The 19,848-nt window shown below is 43.7% G+C and overlaps 1 protein-coding gene across 1 annotated transcript in view; it reads right to left on the bottom strand.

Moving 5' to 3' along the window:
* EIF3E (eukaryotic translation initiation factor 3 subunit E) overlaps window positions 1-8,909 on the bottom strand; it is a 56,045-nt gene extending 47,136 nt beyond the window's left edge. The window contains exons 1-2 of the mRNA XM_048841488.2: window positions 8,752-8,909; window positions 2,358-2,472 (exon numbers count right to left, since the gene is read on the bottom strand). Of these exons, the coding sequence (XP_048697445.1) occupies window positions 2,358-2,472; window positions 8,752-8,841 (205 nt within the window). The 5' untranslated portion in view covers window positions 8,842-8,909. The remainder of the gene's footprint in view (window positions 1-2,357; window positions 2,473-8,751) is intronic.
* Window positions 8,910-19,848: the final 10,939 nt, after the last annotated feature.

Raw genomic sequence — 19,848 nt, 5'->3', positions numbered from 1 at the left:
CCTTCAGTTGACTCTTGTGATTACAAAAATGAAGGTGGTGGGGGTAGAAGAGGGCAAAAGGAGAAACCATTCAGTTACCTTCCTGATTATATGAAAGCGCGATCATGACTACAAAAGGTTTTTTCCTCCTGCTGATAATAGCTCACCTTAATTGATCACTCTCATTATAGTGTGTACGACAACACACATTTTTTCATGTTCCCTGTGTATATGCATACATATATATCTTCCTACTGGATTTTCCACTGCATGCACCTGATGAAGTGGGTTTTAGCCCACAAAAGCTTATGCTCAAATAAATTTGTTAGTCTCTAAGGTGCCACAAGTACTCCTGGTTCTTTTTGCTGATTCAGACTACCACGACTACCACTCTGAAACATGTTTATTCTGTGACTCCTGCAGTTGAACAAGTTAAATGTAAGGAAGGCAGAAGAAAATATAATTATTAAATGTGTGTGAATGCATTTGTTTAATGTATTTTCACTAAATTTCTAGCTTTAACTAGTTAATACTGTAAAGTTTCTTAAGAATGCAACTCAACTATAACCTTGGCAACAGTTATTCAGCTGACAGAAAGAGTGAGAGTTGCCCATACGTAAATCTTCATGGTATGGGTAAAAAGAATAATTTACACTACTTATAAATTATGAGTATAAAAGTAGTCTGTACAGAGAGAAAATTAAGTGGACAGAAGTGCGCCATAGGTCAGATTTCTTGCACAGAGCACCAAGCAAGCAAATAGTCCTGAATAGTATTTGACTCTGAAAGTGTTACCTGCAGTAAACTTCATTTTACACTGTTAAATAAAGTTAATGATGGTTAACATTTGAATCATCATGTACAGAAGAAATTTTGTCGTGCAAGTTATTATAAGAAATATGGAATAGCAGTATAGCTGAATAGGTATCAAATGGTCAATAATACAGAATAGTTTATTTTTCAAGAATAAATTACATGCTCTAGAAAATGAAAAAAAAAAAAAAGGATAATTTTGGGGGAATGTAGCTGGATTGTGTGTGGAATGCAGGCAGAGGTGTCCCAATAACCAGACTTATTCCCTCAGCCTTCTTCCAGATATGAACTCTCAAACTTCAAGGAATTGTTCCTACATATATGTAAGCTATTAAAGTGAAACATTATCCAACTAAATAACTGCACATCAGCTGAAATGGTCTACTGTAAGACTGAAAAAAAACTTAAATAAAAATGTTAAGATTGCCAAGCAGGTACTCAAAAGTTAGGAAATGCTCGAATTGAATTTAATTAATTTGCTCCCCGGGCATGTTTGTGTAACAACATTCTAGCCTAGTATCAAAAGGAAAGTTTGTGGAAGAGCCAGGAGTAGAACCCAGATTTCTTTGGTCCCAGCCCATTGTCTTAAACACAAGAGAACTTTCTGTTACTCACTGCCTCATCTTGAACAATCAGTGAAGCAGAGGTCTTGTAGAACAAGCTTTATGTGATCCTGTAAAGACTAATGAAGTCATTCCTAACTTTTGAGTACCTGACTTTGGAACCTTAAGGATCCCTAAACAGTTTTTTTGTAAGTAACATTAGGTGCAAAGTTATACTAATTTACCTGTAGCCCCAATGCCTAGACTCTGGGTGAAAGGATAATTCACCCCTTGTCGCAGAACGTTTGACCTCTCTGTTGTTTTATGTTTTTATACATGACATAGGAACCATAACTTTGAACTTCCACACGTGATTAAACCTCAATCACAACTGACCTGTAATTCATATGCAGTACTAAAATGGAAATATCTTGTCTCTATGGTTTCCAAGATTGAATGCTTTAAAGGAAAGTTTTAACACAGCCAGCCAGCCCGCCCTCCCTCTCACACACTTCTAAGTGTGCAATATTATATTTTCACAGGCAAGGAATATGTAACCAATAATATAGCATCAGGGGAGTTATGGTAATCCCAAAGTCTTTGTTATTGGTCATGAAGTACTCTTAATACCACTTTGAAACTAAATTTTTAAATGAAAGAAAATATTTTACAAGATTAGTGACAATGACCTTTTTTTGAACAAGGCACCTGCTTTCATTAATCATCTTTCCTTAAACTTAATACTGATACTTTTATTCCATAGGTACCAAGTACTGCATACACGTTATTACCAACTATCAGTGTATTCTTCAGAACCATACCAGAATACGGTGCCAAGCGAGCAGTGGTCAGAAGGAAAGGAGGACAAAATGACAAATGTTTTAAACAAAAACCACCACCAGGGACAGTTTTAAGACCGTAAAATTGGCAGCTGTTGGAAAGGATTGTTACGATTTCATTCACTCAAGCATCTACTTGAAAACTGACTGCAAAATCCACAGACCCATTTATGACCAAGCTTACCATGAGGAATCTCATCTGAATAAAGGTTTTTGTACACATCCATAGCGAAATCCACCATGTTGGTATCACTAAGAAGCTCCAATTTTCCTTGAAGTAATTCTTTTTCATTGTATATCTGAAACAATAAGTTAAAAAGATTTCATATAACATATTGAAACATTCTTTAAATAAAGCATCTGATTACTTTTTAAAGATAGCTCTGCTTATTTATGAATAAGCTGGGAATAACATGACCTTAAATTTGACATTACGTAGCTTTTCAAAACTCCCCACAATTCTTTTCCACTAGTGGGAGAGTTGATAACCTTTTTGTATCTCCTATGATGACAATGATACATTATGCATGTTGTATTATAGTTGTAAAATGTTAAATATTTTAACATCAAAGAACATTCAGCTGGATGACCCTTAAAATTGTATCTGGTTTGATAATTTACACTCAGTAAGAACCATATGGCAGAAGTGTTGTGGTAAAAATTAGTGTAATATTTCCACGTTGGATTTAAGTAAAAGAAATTATTTGGTATTCTGGCAGCCTGTTTACCTACTTCGGAATTGCCTGCAGCAAAACTCCAGTCAGAAACCGTATGCAGCCTGACATACCTTTCAGCAACAGCTGGAGAGCTAAATTTCCTGTCTATACTAATTTACAGCTACACTGCAGTTCATTGCATCAAAATGGTGAACTGTGGAAATAACATCAAAAACAACTGAACAGTAAATTCAAAATTTATATAGTTTTAAAGAGACGTGTCCCATTATCCAGCCACATTAGGATCAACTGAGCATGTTTTTAAAGTTCAGTAACTCCTCACTTAAAGTTGTCCCGGTTAACAGCGTTATGTTGCTGATCAATTAGGGAACTTGCTCGTTTAAAGTTGTGCAATGCTCCCTTATAACGTCGTTTGGCAGCCACCTGAGTTGTCCACTGCTTGCAGGAAGAGCAGCCCTTTGCAGCTAACTGGTAGGGGCTTGGAACCAGGGTGGACCGGCAGACCCCCTATCAGCTCCCCATTCCCCTAAGTTCCCTGTGCAACAGCTGCCCAATAGGCTATCAATTGCTGGCAGTTCAGCTGTCCCAACCACTACTGCATGTGCTTCTCCTGCTCTCCGCCTTGGAGCTGCTCTCCAGAGCCTCCTGCTTGCTGGGAGAGGAGGAGGGGGGGCTAATGTCAGGGTGTCCCCCTTCCCCCTGCTCCTGTACCCCACTTACCCCATCTCCATAGAGCAGGGGGACACACACGACATGGCTCAGGAGGGAGGGAGCTTCCTGGCAGCAGCTGCTGCAGTCTCAGCTTGCTGATTAACTTAACAAGGTAGTGTACTTTAAGAGTGGTGTCAGCGAAATGCACCTCTCTCTCTCACACACACACACACACAGGGTGTGTGTCTCTGTCTGCCATGCTGTCTTCCCTCCCTCCATTTGTGCTGCCTTGTAGAGTGTGAGGCTACATTAACAACAACGAGTTAACCCTTGAGGGCTCTGCCAATTGCTAGTTCATCATTTAGTAGTAAGGCATTCCCTGAGAAATATCACACCCTCTGACTCCATCACCTCAACCAAGCTTCACAATCATCATCGCTGTGTACAGTATTAAATTGTTTGTTTAAAACTTATAGTATGTGTCTGTGTGTGTGTATACACACACACACAGAGACTTTTGTCTGGCAAAAAAAAATTCCCTGACCCCCCCCACCCCCCATTTACATTATTTCTTATTAGGAAATTGGATTCACTTAACATAGTTTCACTTAAAGTCGCATTTTTCAGGAACATAACTACAACGTTAAGTGAGGAGTTACTGTATTTGGATTCATCTACTGCAGGGGTTCCCAAACTTGGTTTGCGGCTTGTTCAGGGTAAGCCCCTGGCGGGCCGCGAGACGCTTTGTTTACCTGAGCATCCGCAGGTACGGCTGCTCAGGTAAACAAAGCGTCTCGCGGCCCGCCAGGGGCTTGGTTTGCGGCTTGTTTTAGGGTAAGCCCCTGGCGGGCCACGAGACGCTTTGTTTACCTGAGCATCCGCAGGTATGGCCCGCTCAGGTAAACAAAGCGTCTCGCGGCCCCCTCAGGGGCTTACCCTGAACAAGCCGCAAACCAAGTTTGGGAACCCCTGGTCTACTGCACAATTTCCTAATAGGCTAGGCATTAAAAAAAATAAAGTTGGACAAAATACATTGATATCTAAGGGTAGACACAAAAGAGTAGTAAGTAACTAACCAGTTACTCCTCTGTGAACTTGATTATTATGTGGTGTTTTACCCTACAGAACTGCAAGCTTTGCATTTAGACTATATGTATGTTTACTTTTCACAAATTAAGCAACTACAAAATGTGTGCTTTTTGTATTATTTTAAAAACTAAATAAAAAACATTCAGTATATGCAAAACTCCCATTGACTACAATGGGAGTACTTCCTTATTCTGTGGAGTCTGCCAACTTGCTTGTGATGAGATTAACTATAATTAGATCTCTATGCAGGAAAAGCCTACTTTATTTAGGTTTCAACAAGTATTTTAGAAAGTTTTGTGGGTAGCTGTAGCTTTGTTTTAGATTCATATGTGCTGTCTAGGAAAGCTACACTAGTGCAGTCACTAGAGCTGACATGAGCAGCCAAAAGGGAGGACATTTGTACTGGTGCTCTGAGTTCACGGCCCCCCCAAAAACTAGACACACTGTTTGTCCAATGTTAAACTCAGTAGTCTTGGTTTTCTAACATTAGCCATTAATATTATTGGCTAGAGATCCAGTACTCAGATAAAGCCACACTTGTTTTTGTCTGGTATCTGATGGGGGAACGCCATAATGAAAAGCGTGCTACTCTGTGCATGCAAGGTCATGCAGGCTGGGAAGTATGCTCTTCAAAATTGCAGCCCCCTGCTCTCTCATGTAGCATAACCTCACATGCACTCTGGGTGTGACATCATGCAGAGGTGGGCAAAGTCACACCCTCAGGCCTGTCCCAGGAAGTACCAGAACTGAGACCGGCCAACCTACCCAAAATCTCTATTGTCTGCATAAATAAAAGTGCGTAAATAAAAGTGAAATAGGAGGGAGTGAGGCCCCAACACACACAACATACTAAGGCCCCAAATTTCTGTAGATTAGCCTGCAAGTCACAGTTTAGCTTTACACCAATGTGTAAGAACATAAGAACAACCAGAGTGGGTCAGACCAAAGGGCCACCTGCCCTAGCTCAGTATCCTGTCTTCCAACAGTGGCCAATGCCAGGTGCTTCAGAGGGAATGAACAGAGCAGGTAATCATCAAGTGAGCCATCCCCTGTCGCCCATTCCCACTAGAAAACAGTGGCTAGGGACACCATCCCCGCTCATCCTGGTCAACAGCCATTGATGAACCTATCCTCCAAGGATGCATCTAGCTCTTTTTCGAATCCTGTTATAGTCTCTGTCCTCACAACATTGTCTGGCAAGGAGTTCCACAGGTTGACTGCATTGTGTGAAGAAATATTTCCATTTACTTAAAACTTGCTGCAATTAAATTTCATTTGGTGACCCCTAGTTCTTGTGTTAGGAGGAGAAAATAACACTTCCTTATTTACTTTCTCTACACCAGTCATGATTTTATAGACCTCTGTCATATTCCTCTCCCCACCCCCCACTTAGTCGTCTCTTTTTCCAAGCTGAAAAGTCCCAGTCTTATTAATTTCTCCTCACATGGAAGCTGTTCCATCCTCCTGATCATTTTTGTTACCCTTTTCTATACCTCTTCCAATTCAAATATATCTTTTTTGAGATAAGGTGACCACATCTGCACACAGTATTCAAGATGTGGGCATATCATGGATTTATATAAAGGCAATATATTTTCTGTCTTATCTATCCCTTTCTTAATGGTTCCCAACATTGTTAGCTTTTTTGACTACTGCTGCACACTGAGTGGATGTTTTCAGAGAACTATCCACAATGACTCTAAGATCTCTCTCTTGAGTGGTAACAACTAATTTAGACCCCATCCTTTTATATGTATAAAAAATCTCTAAGGATGAAGATTCCATTACTTCCCTACGTAACCCACTCCAGTGCTTCACCACCCTCCTAGTGAAATACACCTTTACCCTGATATAACGCGACCTGATACAACACGAATTCAGATATAACCCAGTAAAGCAGAGCTCCGGGGGGATGGGGCTGTGCGCTCTGGTGAATCAAAGCAAGTTCGATATAACGCGGTTTCACCTACAACGCGGTAAGATTTTTTGGCTCCCAAGGACAGCGTTATATCGGGGTAGAGGTGTAGTTTTTCCTAATTTCCAACCTAGACCTCCCCCACTGCTCCTTGTTCCGTCATCTCCCACCACTGAGAACAGCCTAGCTCCATCCTCTTTGGAACCCCCCTTCAGGTAGTTGAAAGCTGCTATCAAATCCCCCCCACTCTTCTCTTCTGCAGACTAAATAACCCCAGTTCCCGCAGCCTCTCCTCTTAAGTCATGTGCCCCAGCCCCCTAATCATTTTCATTGCTCTCCGCTGGACTCTATCCAATTTGTTCACATCTTTTCTGTTGTGGAGGCCCCAAAACTGGACGTAATGTGGCCTCACCAGTGCTGAATAAAGCGGAATAATCATTTCCCTCGATCTGCTGGCAATGCACCTACTAATGCAGCCCAATATGCCATTAGACTTCTTGGCAACAAGGGCACACTGTTGACTCATCTTCTCATCCACTGTAATCCCAGCTTCTCATCCACTGTAATCCCCAGGTTCTGTTCTGCAAAACTGCCGCTTAGCCAGTCGGTGCCCAGCCTGTAGCAGTGCATAGGATTCTTCCATCCTAAGTGCAGGACTTCGCACTTGTCCTTGTTGAACCTCATCAGATTTCTTTTGGTCCAATCCTCCAATTTGTCTAGGTCACTCTGGACCCCCATCCCTATCTTTCAGCATATCTACCTCTTCCCACAACTTAGTGTCAACCGCAAACTTGCCGAGGGTGCAATCCATCCCATCATCCAAATCATTAATGAAGATACTGAACAAAACAGGCTCCAGGACTGACCCTTGGGGCACTCCGCTAGATACTGGCTGCCAACTAGACATGGAGCCATTGATCACTAACCGTTGAGCCCAACAATCTAGCCAACTTTCTACCCACCTTGTAGTGCATCCATCCAGCCCATACTTCTTTAACTTGCTGACAAGAATACTATGGGAGACCGTATCAAAAGCTTTGCTAAAGTCAAAATGTATGAGATACGCATTTTGCCACCTCACAGTTTACCCCTTTTTTCAGATCATTATGAATATGTTGCATAGTACTGGTCCAAGTACACTATGGGGAGGCAGCACTATATACACCTCTCTCCATTGTGCAAACTGAACTTTTATTTCAACCCTTTCTTTCCTATGTTTTAGACAATTACTGATCCATGAGAGGACTTTCCCTCTTATCCCATGGCATCTTACTCTTCTTAAATGCCTTTGATGAGGAACCCTGTCACAGGCATTCTAAAAATCTAAGTACACTCTAACTACTTGAACACCCAAGTCCACACGCGTGCTGACCCCCTCAAAAAATTCTAGTAGGCTGTAAGGCATGATTTCCCTTTATAAAAACCATGTGAATGCTTCCCCAACAAATTATGTTCACCTATAACAGTTTTGGAGAATCAGGGGTTTAAACTGTAATGCAGACAAGGCCTTGGAGCCACAAGGCTCCTCAATAATACTAAAAGGTTTAGGAGACACAAGGCAAGGGAATAAGAGAGTGATGGGAAGGGAAGGCATGCCTGCACAGGTGCAGGTCCAAGAGGATCTGGGGGAGGTTCCCTCGCCTTACCGGGGCGGGGGGTGGTGGTACGCCTACCAGCAGCTGGAGAACAGGCCCCAAACCCGTGGACAGATGGGGAGGAAGTTCCTCCACCTTGCCACGTGACGGGGTCCACGGTCGCGGGCAGCTGGGGAAGGATCCCGCCCCCCTTGGTAGGGAACGGGACTCAAGCCTGCGGGGGCCGGGCAGGGAAGGATTCCCCCACCCCGCCTGGTGAGGGGACGCGCGGCACAGGCCCGAGGGCAGCTGGAGGAGGATGCCCTGCAGCCCCTAGGGAGAGGACGGGAAGAAGAGCAGGCAGCTCCGAATCTGCCCTCCAGCCGCCCCCCGTTTTCCGCAGTGACTCCGGAGCGCGCAGAGCGGCCCACATGGGACAGGCCGTTGGACTCCAGGCAGCTCTTCCCGACCTCCCAGCGCATCGCCGCGGCCCGCCCAGCTGCAACGCTGCCCGTGAGGCGCGCCCATCGCTCAGGCCGGCAGCCCCGGGCCGGGCCTCATTACCGCCCTCCCCCCGAGAAGGAGCAGGCCCAAGGGCTGGTTTCCGCCTCCCACGTGTCGGCCGAGGGTGGATGCGGGGGAGGGCGGGGGCGCGGCCCGGTCTCCACGTACCTCCTTGACGGACAGGAACTCGAGCAGCGGGAAGACCAGGTGCCGGTCCAAGAAGTGCGCGATGCGGGTGGTCAGGTCGTACTCCGCCATCTTGGGAAAAGGGGGCGGTGCCGCGCCCGGGCCGCTTCACCAACGCGCACAGAGACGCGGCCGCGGCGCCGTCATGGGGGAAGGGGCGTGGTCAGAGTGAACGTAGTGCGCGCGCGCGCATGTGGGCTGGCCGCCAGCGGGAGAGATGGTCTGTGCGCATGCGTGATGGCTGGGACACGTGCGGGCGTTCTGGGCGTGCTCGCGCTCAGGGCTTAGTGAAGAAGGAGGCTGGCAGCGTGCTGAGAGCGCCTCGTGTCTGTGAGGACGCACGTGCGCTGCTGCGCATGGAGACTGCGCGTGGCGGGCTCGCACTAAACGCTGGATCGGAGCGCACGGGGCTGCGGCTTAGCGTGCGGTGGTCGGTTCGCACCGCTGCCAAAGTGGAGAGATAAAGCGCTTCATTTGTTAATTGTGCCTTGCCTTGGGCAAACCATTTCCCAGCCCTGCCTGGAAGTTACTGAACACAAACTGCTCTGGCTACACCAGCAGGGCAAGTAGGGTGGTACCCTCCAGTATGCAGTACTGGCAAGTATTTTTTAGCAGGTATGGGGCACCAGAAAGACTTGGAATCATAGAATATCAGGGTTGGAAGGGACCTCTGGAGGTCATCTAGTCCAACCCCCTGCTCAAAGCAGGACCAATCCCCAACTAAATCATCCCAGCCAGGGCTTTGTCAAGCCTGACCTTAAAAACCTCTGAGGAAGGAGATTCCACCACCTCCCTAGGTAACGCATTCCTGTGCTTCACCACGCTCATAGTGAAAAAGTTTTTCCTAATATCCAACCTAAACCTCCCCCACTGCAACTTGAGACCATTACTCCTCATTCTGTAATCTGCTACCGCTGAGAACAGTCTAGATCCATCCTCTTTGGAACCGTCACTTTCAGGTAGGTGAAAGCAGCTATCAAATCACCCCTCATTCTTCTCTTCTGAAGCCTAAACAATCCGAGTTCCCTCAGCCTCTCCTCCTAAGTCATGTGTTCCAGTCCCCTAATCATTTTTCTTGCCCTCTGCTGGACTCTCTCCAATTTATTCACATCCTTCTTGTAGTGTGGGGCCCAAAACTGGACACAGTATTCCAGATGAGGCTTCATCAATGTCGAATAGAGGGGAACGATCGCGTCCCTTGTTCTGTTGGCAATGCCCCTACATATACATCCCAAAATGCCATTAGCCTTCTTGGCAACAAGGGCACACTGTTGACTTATATCCAGCTTCTTGTCCACTGTAACCCCTAGGTCCTTTTCTGCAGAACTGCTGCCTAGCCATTTGGTCCCTAGTCTGTAGCGGTGCATGGGATTCTTCTGTTCCTAAGTGCAGGACTCTGCACTTGTCCTTGTTGAACCTCATCAGGTTTCTTTTAGCCCAGTCCTCCAATTTGTCTAGGTCCCTCTGTATCTTATCCCTACCCTCCAGCGTATCTACAACTCCTCCCAGTTTAGTGTCATCTGCAAACTTGCTAAAGGTGCAGTCCACACCATCCTCCAGATCAGCTAGCCCCCTTCTTTGGAGGAGGTGGGTGGGGCTGCGCTCTGTTCCTTAAAGGAGCAGAACATGGTTAGGGAGGGCGTCCATTCTTTAACAGCACAATATATGTGCTAGCAGGCTTAAACATAGGCTTTGTTTAAATTTGTTAGCATATGTATTGTGCTGTTATGTTGGTCAGGAGTCCTTAAGAGGGGAAGCGGGGGGGGGGGGGAAACGGAAGGTGTTTAAACAGTGTTTTTAATTCTGCTTCTCACCATTGGTCTGAATTATCCATGACATCCATACTCCATCACATCAAGTCCAATCATTAGAGGAATGCTTCTGCTTGCACTGACCAAGGGATATTTGTATTCTGATGTTAGCCCAGTTCTGCAGCCTGATAGGAATTAGGTGTTTTCCCCAGTGTACATAGAATTCTTTTTTGTAGCCAAACTAGTCTAAGATGCATTTTGTTAACTGGAATTGGAGCAGCAAAACAAAGAAAACAAGTGCCTCATTTTCCAGCTTGTGGGTGAGAGAACTGTAAGTGAAGATTATGATGCCAGATACTGATAGCCTTAAACCAGCTGCCTCAGGAATCTGCCAAGAACTTTGCTGAAAATATGTTCCTCATCTTAGCAACAGAGCTAAGATTTATCACACATCTGCCCACCTTTATTTGAATGAAGTTCCTTCTGATCTGACATCTCAGGCATTGTCAGTTTCGTTCACAACAATTTACAAACTTGGAACCTAATCCTGTAAACCCTTAATCATTTGATCAATCCCATTGAAGACAATGGGACTATCTGCATGACTTTGGACCACTTTCGTGGACGGGTAATAGTTTCAGGAGTCTGTTTCTGTAAAGGAAGTTGAATCTCCCATTAAAATGCAATGTTTGGGTACAATACCATTATGCAGTTTAGGATACAGTTCTATTTAAAATTTGTCTTTTAATAAGTCATGTGCTGAAATGGCACCTCACCCAACTTCCATTTTCCATATAAACAGACTGAATACTACATATTTGGGGGGAAAGTGAGTAGTTAAGCATGTTGATGTTTGTATATACAAAGGTATTGGAGTGGATGGGGAGAGCGTGGGGGCCCTGGGCTGGGGGCAGGGCAAGGAGGAGTCGCATGAAGGGTCAAGTGCCCCCCATCTTTGTGTCCCTCCCATGAGTGCAGTACCGGCAAGAAATTATTTCTGCTTGCACTACTGGGTTACACTGAAACGTGTCCCGTGGGCTCTTGTCCCTGTAAGGACTGCACAGAATGCTGGGACTGCTCATATGCATTAATTTATGTCAGTGATCCAATCATGTAAAACAGCTCTTGGGCTGGGATCCAGCAGTCCCATTGAACTCAGTTAAGAATTAAGCATGTCCATAAGTGTTTTCCAGAGCATGTCTATACAGCAACTTGTGTCCTTGTGTACAACACAAACAAAGATGATACTTCAGTAAAAGAAAAATCCAGGGTAATGAGAATTAGTCTGGTTCTTTTCTTAACAGCAAAGATGAATCACTGCTTAATTGTTTTTGAAATCACAAATATTAAAACAGAAATTTGGATCAGCTGCTTTGTGGGACACTGGCACAGATGTGTATTGTCTGACAATCAGATGATAACACAGAAAATGCAGCTCCCATTTTAATGCCTAACAAAAAAGATAATTAAATGGCAAACAATTAGTTAATACACCGTTAAGATTGTCCTCTGACAATTGTGCCCTTCCAGAATGTCACATTCAGCAAAACGTCTTGTCAAGGTTCCTCCCCCACTCTGAACTCTAGGGTACAGATGTGGGGACCTGCATGAAAAACCTCCTAAGCTTATCTTTACCAGCTTAGGTCAAAACTTTCCCAAGGTACAAAATATTCCACCCGTTGTCCTTGGATTGGCTGCTACCACCACCAAACTAATACTGGTTACTGGGGAAGAGCTGTTTGGACACGTCTTTCCCCCAAAAATACTTCCCAAAACCTTGCACCCCACTTCCTGGACAAGGTTTGGTAAAAAGCCTCACCAATTTGCTTAGGTGACTACAGACCCAGACCCTTGGATCTTAAGAACAATGAACAATCCTCCCAACACTTGCACCCCCCCTTTCCTGGGAAATGTTGGATAAAAAGCCTCACCAATTTGCATAGGTGACCACAGACCCAAACCCTTGGATCTGAGAACAATGAAAAAGCATTCAGTTTTCTTACAAGAAGACTTTTAATAAAAATAGAAGTAAATAGAAATAAAGAAATCCCTCCTGTAAAATCAGGATGGTAGATAGCTTACAGGGTAATTAGATTCAAAAACATAGAGAACCCCTCTAGGCAAAACCTTAAGTTACAAAAAAGATACACAGACAGAAATAGTTATTCTATTCAGCACAGTTCTTTTCTCAGCCATTTAAAGAAATCATAATCTAACACGTACCTAGCTAGGTTACTTACTAAAAGTTCTAAGACTCCATTCCTGGTCTATCCCCGGCAAAGACAGAATATAGACAGACACACAGACCCTTTGTTTCTCTCCCTCCTCCCAGCTTTTGAAAGTATCTTGTCTCCTCATTGGTCATTTTGGTCAGGTGCCAGCGAGGTTACCTTTAGCTTCTTAACCCTTTACAGGTGAGAGGAGCTTTCCCCTGGCCAGGAGGGATTTCAAAGGGGTTTACCCTTCCCTTTATATTTATGACAGGCTCGTTCACCTGCATGTCTACCAATGTGATATATGCCATCATGTGCCAGCAGTGCCCCTCTGCCATGTACATTGGCCAAACTGGACAGTCTCTATGTAAAAGAATAAATGGACACAAATCAGACGTCAAGAATTATAACATTCAAAAACCAGTCGGAGAACACTTCAATCTCTCTGGTCACTCGATTACAGACCTAAAAGTGGCAATTCTTCAATAAAAGTCTTCAAAAACAGACTCCAAGGAGAGACTGCTGAATTGGAATTAATTTGCAAACTGGACACCATTACATTAGGCTTGAATAAAGACTGGGAGTGGATGTGTCATTACACAAAGGAAAACTGTTTCCCCATGTTTATTTTCCCCCACTATCGTTCCTCACACGTTCTTGTCAACTGCTGGAAATGGCCCACCTTGATTATCACTACAAAAGTTTTTTTTCCTCTCCTGCTGGTAATAGCTCACCTTACCTGATCACTCTCATTACAGTGTGTATGGTAACACCCATTGTTTCATGTCGTCTGTGTATATACAATCTCCCCACTGTATTTTCCACTGCATGCATCTGATGAAGTGAGCTGTAGCTAAATTTGTTAGTCTCTAAGGTGCCACAAGTACTCCTTTTCTTTTTGTGGATACAGACTAACACGGCTGCTACTCCGAAAACTGTCCTGTTAACGTCTATCCCTGCACATTACTCTCTAACTCTTTTCGAGAGTCAGTTAGCTTATGAGATGTGCGAAGTGCTAAACAAGAAAAACAAAATCTTTTTGAAAAAACTTTTAATTTGATTTCCCCCAGACGGCTGTTGGGGTAACTTTGGAGTGCTGGACACCCTGGTGCAATGATCTCAGCCCTAGTTTGATCACTACCTATGACCAAAAAAAGGTTGCTAGGATCTGTCTTCTTTAAGAAAAGCTGTTATTTGGGAAAGGGGCTGTATCAAATGTCCCCAGATCCGGACCACTAACAGAACCCCATGCAGCACAGCAAATTTCAAGGCACTCCAAGTAACTGTAGAATTTAGCACACTTAGAAGAGTTGCGCTTTAAACAAAAAGTTGGTCTGAACCTTAAAACTGTAGCAGATGATGGTGTTTTGTCTCTCCTATTTGGTTCAGTAATGATTCAACTTAAGGCTTATCAAGGTAGCTAGACATCACAATGGTGGGTGTCCCATACATTCAGATAATAATAATAAATAATAATAAATAAAAAGTGGGGGGGGAGGTGCAGGAAGGGAAGCACTGATGTGAGATGAGAGAAAGGAATGAAGGAAATTACATTTATAGTCAAATGATATCAAATGTGATATATTGGAGAAATGTCCATTTTCCTCAACCATTAATTCATACTCTGTTCTCTCATTAGGATAACTTATTTGGCCTTCAGCCTTGTAGTTTATCCCCTCAGGAACTAGATTATTGCCTTGTAAAATGTAGAATCTCCTTCTTACCTCTAGTTAAATTCTGCAGCTGCCTGGGTTACAGAGGCAACAAGGGAGATAAAAAATAATACACTGTTACAAATAGAAAGTATTCTTTTCTAAAGTATATTAGAAAAATATGCTTGATTAACAAATCAGATCTCTTGATTCATAACTTTGAATTTACCTGGCAATTGCAGTTGACAGGTCTGACATGAAAACAAGGATAAAATTTAGGGGCAGCTGAAATGGCAGGGTTGTTTTTTTAAACATTTTAAAGCTCAACACAACTGAAACGCACAACTGACACTGTACTTTTTAAAATCTAGATTTCAAGTAAAATTGCTGTGCTGCCTGTAACAGAAGCAGCTACAGTTGCATTGAAATGAATCCAGACAGACTCATGCCTGAATACTGTAAGGTATGTCAGTTTCTAAATACCCTATGTGCTCAATATGTGGAAATATCCCAGTGAGTCAAAGGGATGAGAGAGAGCCTATAAGCAAAATTAACTTTAATGATTTTGGAGGCTGTAGATCCAGATCTATAGAAACCCTGTAGTTCTTTTTAAAATTAAGATTCTCAGCTAAATTATTGGCATGCCAGCTGCAAAATATCATTAAGAGCATTTGTCTTGATCAAAGACTATTCTGCCAAGGGTGCAACTCTCTGCCGCAGCATAAATTCATACATTTTGGTTTGCTCAAGGTATTGGCAGAAAATGCCTCCATTTCTCCAGGGGATTGGGCTGACCAGGAGTTTTTTATTAAGTTATCATGGAAACCTTAATTTTTAGTGAGCTCTTTCTTAGCTGGGTTGAATTATTTCACTTCAGTGGTAGAGTTCTTGTAACGAGTGGGGTCATATCTTACTGTTTTTTCCTCACAGAGCTATTGTTGAGACAGGGTATGAAGTGGGGAATTAGTACTAAGTTCTATTCCTAGTTCTGCCAATGACATGCTATGTAAATTTGGACAAATCACTCTACTTCTCTGGGCCTTAGTTTATCCTTCTGTAAAAACAAAACTTACCTCACCACAGGTGACATCCCTGTATAAAGGCATTGTCTTGTTTATTGCTATTGTGTAACTAATGGTGTTGCATTCCTTTTTCTGGGTATAGTTGCCTTCTTTCCCTTCTCTTACTTTCAGACAAACTTCCTGACATGAGCGTCTTAACTAATCCTAAAATAGACATTTGATACAGACTCAAAATCTTCATTGAAAAATGAATTCAAATGGGCCACACCGTCATGAACTGAAAATACAATACACATGCACACACAACTGTAGACAAAGGCTAATGACAAATGGCAGTGCATTTATTTCTGGAGATTGTATTGGTATTTTTGGGTATTGTATGGATTAGTGTTAGAATATTTCTTAATTTAGCATTTATTTAAAGGCAACATTGCTGACATTTGCAGATGATACTAAATTGGAGGTGCTAAAAATCTAGTCACAATAGAGGAAAAGACATTAGAAACATGGGCAGAAAATAAAACGAGTTTCAATATAGGTGAAGGGAGGGAAGGGATGTGAGGGAATACATACTAATACATCGGGGCGGGGGGGAACCTAAAACAGATATACCATAGGAAGGAGAAATCTGGGCAGCAGTAAAGCCAAAAGAGATCTAGGAATGAAAATGAAGAAATTAAACAGGGGTTTACAGTGTGGTTGAACTGCACAATCTGAGGCAGTTTTTGGCAGCATATGATACATTTATGGAACGGATGGTATGATGAAACTCCCTATAATGGCATGTGGCCCATCTGCAACTGCTAGTGGCAAATATCCCCAACTTCCAGAGATGGGACACTAGATGGGGAGGACTCTGAGTTACTGCAGAGAAATCTTTTCCAGGTGTCTGGCTGACATGCTCAGGGTCCACCTGATCGCCATATTTGGGGGTTGGGGAGGAATTTTCCCCCAGGTCAGATTGGCAGAGACCCTGGGATGGTCTTCATCTTCTTCTGCAGCATGGGTCACTTGCAGGTTTAAACTAGAGTAAATGGTGGATTCTCTGTAACTTGATGTCGTTAAAATAATGATTCTCTGAGGACTTTGGTAAGTCAGCCGGAGGTTATGGGTCTGTCACAGGAGTTGTTACCCTAAGATTTTAGATGCCAATTATGGTGCTTACAGCTTTTGTCTAAATTTCAACTAAAGGGTAAACAAGGGTGTGGCCCGCCCTAAAGGAATTACCAGTGTATTACCAGGGGGCTTGTCTCTGACCTGTAGAGGGCTCTCTCCAGAGCAAGCTAGTCTCACTAAGCCCTGAAAGGATACAGCCTTCTGCTCAAGGATAGACACACCAGCAGCCTTTCTTTCAAAACAAATAATTGTTTATTTAAAGAAGTAAATAGTTACAGAATAAAGCAAAGAAGAGATATAAGGTATAGTAAAATACAATAGAATTATATTTAAAACGGCACAACAGAATAAGACACATACTAAATATGATAACTATCACATCTAAGAAATACAGTAGTTTCAGTGTAACAGTGTAGCATACACAAAGATTTTTACTCTTAGTGTTTGCAAAAAGAAAAGGAGTACTTGTGGCACCTTAGAGACTAACCAATTTATTTGAGCATAAGCTTTCGTTAGCTACAGCTCACTTCATCGGATGCATACTGTGGAAAGTACAGAAGATGTTTTTATACACACAAACCATGAAAAAATGGGTGATTATCACTACAAAAGGTTTTCTCTCCCCCCACCCCACTCTCCTGCTGGTAATGGCTTATGTAAAGTGACCACTCTCCTTACAATGTGTATGATAATCAAGGTGGGCCATTTCTAGCACAAAGCTTTGGGGAGGGAAGCAGATGGGGCAGATGTGCACTTCCGCCGCGAGGGGGTACTACAGGTAGATGGTGTCCTCATTACCTTGCAGCGGGGAGGTGCCGGCAGCACCAGCGGTATCGCTGGCTGGTTCATCCTGGTGTGGGCGGGTGGGGTCGAGAGGTATCTGGCAGGGGCCTGCGGTCTCTTTGGGTGGTTTCGGAGGCTGGGCAGGCATCTGGCAAGGCGCTGGTGACCCTCTGGGTGGTCTCTGGAGAAATGCTGGTCCCATCAATGGAGATTCCTCTCTTGACGGTGTGTAGAGCAGTGAGAGCACCATCAGCGCCAGGGACCTGGGCAGCTGCGGGGGTGGGAGATGGTCGCCTGAGAGCCTCTTGCAGTGGCAGAGTGGGGGGGCTCTCCAGTGGCGGCTGATGTTGCTGGAGAGCGGGGGGGCTCTTGGTCAGCAGCTGCTCTAAGGCGCGGGGGCTTACCCTCGGCGGCTGGCTGCTGGGGAGCGGGGGGGATGTTCCTTCTGGCTGTGATGTCCTGACAGGCTAGCCTCCGAATGCAGGATCTTTCTGGAACAGCATCTCGGAGGGGGTCCTTCGAGCAGCCACCGGTCTTCCTCTTCGTGCTGCTGGTCTGTAATGTCCTGGAGGCACCGAGGACCTTCTTTGTAGTCACTGCTCGAGAGGCCTTCTGTGGAGCAGCGGTGGCAGTGGTACACGGAGCAGCTGGGGGTGTCTCAGGAGCAGAAGGAAGATTTTCTTCCAAGGCAGCAGTGGTAGAATACACCTTCAAAGCAGCATCGATTTTTTCAAAGATGGCAGCCGGAGAATCCATCTTCGGCGCACGTGTTGCAACCGTTCATAGAAAGAGATTAAACTGATAAGAACAGATTTAATAATTTTATTAAGATAATGTTGAAATAAGAAACGGTACAGAGTTCAAGCATAGAAGTTTCTGGTTGTCAGGGAATAAGGTACAGATTATCAAGGGGTGCGAAATTCGATTTAGGAGCTGGTGGAGTAAAGATTACATAATAATCTGCAATCTCCCCGACTGAGGGTAAAAGTTTAACCGGTCAGAGTACAGACATTGAGATATGGGGGTAAGTTATCCATATAACGGCTGTGTTCAGGTGCGGAGTATAGTGAGTGGAACTATACTTGATCTTAGCCAAAAGGCCGAGAAGCGAAAGCTTATGCTCAAATAAATTGGTTAGTCTCTAAGGTGCCACAAGTACTCCTTTTCTTTTTGCAAATACAGACTAACACGGCTGTTACTCTGAAACTCTTAGTATTACATTTTAATCCTGTACTTAATACAATGTATTATGCGTGACTTCTGTATACACATATGAGAAACCAGTATAATGCCCCAGTTTTAAAGGAGACATTTACGTAGCACTAACATTCACATTTGACATTTAACATTTAATACCTAATGTAAATAGTTAATGTTAACATCTTGTGAAGGCTGATCAGGCTTGTCACAGAATGGGTAGGGGAGATCTCGTTCAAAGAGAGGCATCCAGCTTTATTGACAGGCAAGACCCACACATTCCTTGAATAATAGGTAGGAAGAAGATCAAACTTACATGGGTACTAAAATCCCTCTGATGGGTAGAATGGGCCTTCTGTTCTGTCACCGCAAGCTGATGTGAAAATCTTGTCTGGAGGTCGTGGCTTCTGCGACTGCTTCCCACCGGCTCTTGAGGTGGTTAACTGTGAGTTCGTTGATGAAGAGAATGTAGCTTGCTTGAAGGCAGTTGCTCGTTGCTGCGCCAATCATTAGAATTCTGTGGCTGCTCCTTCTTTTCCAGGTAGCTAATTTTTCTTGCAGGTAGCTGCGTTTCAGGTAGTTCGGTTCTTCTCAGATAACTTCTGCTTATTCGCTGGAAGCCTCTTACACTTTCAGTCTGCTGGCTGAACCCACTACACTCTTAGCCAGTTGGCTGTTGGCCTTATATACTGTTTGCTCTCTGAAGGTCAGCCAATCAGCTTCCAGCTTTTCAGCCCCCCCCTTATGACATCATCTGCTCTCAGCCAATCAGCTTCCTAGAATTTAGCCCTGTCCTTATGACATCATAGGGTCACATGTACCTACATGTGCTTGGTCACATGTACCTACATGTGCTTTGTCTGTCGTTCTCTTATGATGTCATGTTTAAGTCCCTCCTAGTCACATATACCTACATGTGACTGTCTGTTGCTGTTTTATGACATCATCTTTAAGCTCCTCCTCCTGATGCCACTTTGTTTACTAGAATCTTCCACTACCTACGTCATCCCCATCTTCGCCATTTTGGTCAGCCATGTTGGACTTTCTAAATTTAAACTGACATTAATTTTTACTTAATTAGAGCCTTTATCTTAAAACTAATTACTGTTTCACGCAAACTAAAGTGTCCTGATACTGTCACCACCTTAATTATGTCCAATTCAGAGAAATGTAATTTTACGATATATAAACCGCTTCCGAGATTTTCTGCAAGCCTTCATTAAAGGTGCTGTAAGGTATTTCAAAGCAGCTAAAAGCAAAATCTTTTGGTACAGAGTGAGTGGCTGAGGTTCTCTGGCCTGCAACATGCAGGAGGTCAGGCTAGATCATCATGATGATCCCTTCT

Source organism: Caretta caretta, chromosome 2, assembly GCF_965140235.1.
Source record: "Caretta caretta isolate rCarCar2 chromosome 2, rCarCar1.hap1, whole genome shotgun sequence".
Classification (NCBI taxonomy): Eukaryota; Metazoa; Chordata; order Testudines; family Cheloniidae; genus Caretta; species Caretta caretta.
The sequence above is the reverse complement of the archived record's forward strand: the minus strand, read 5'-3'. Positions and strand labels throughout refer to the sequence as shown.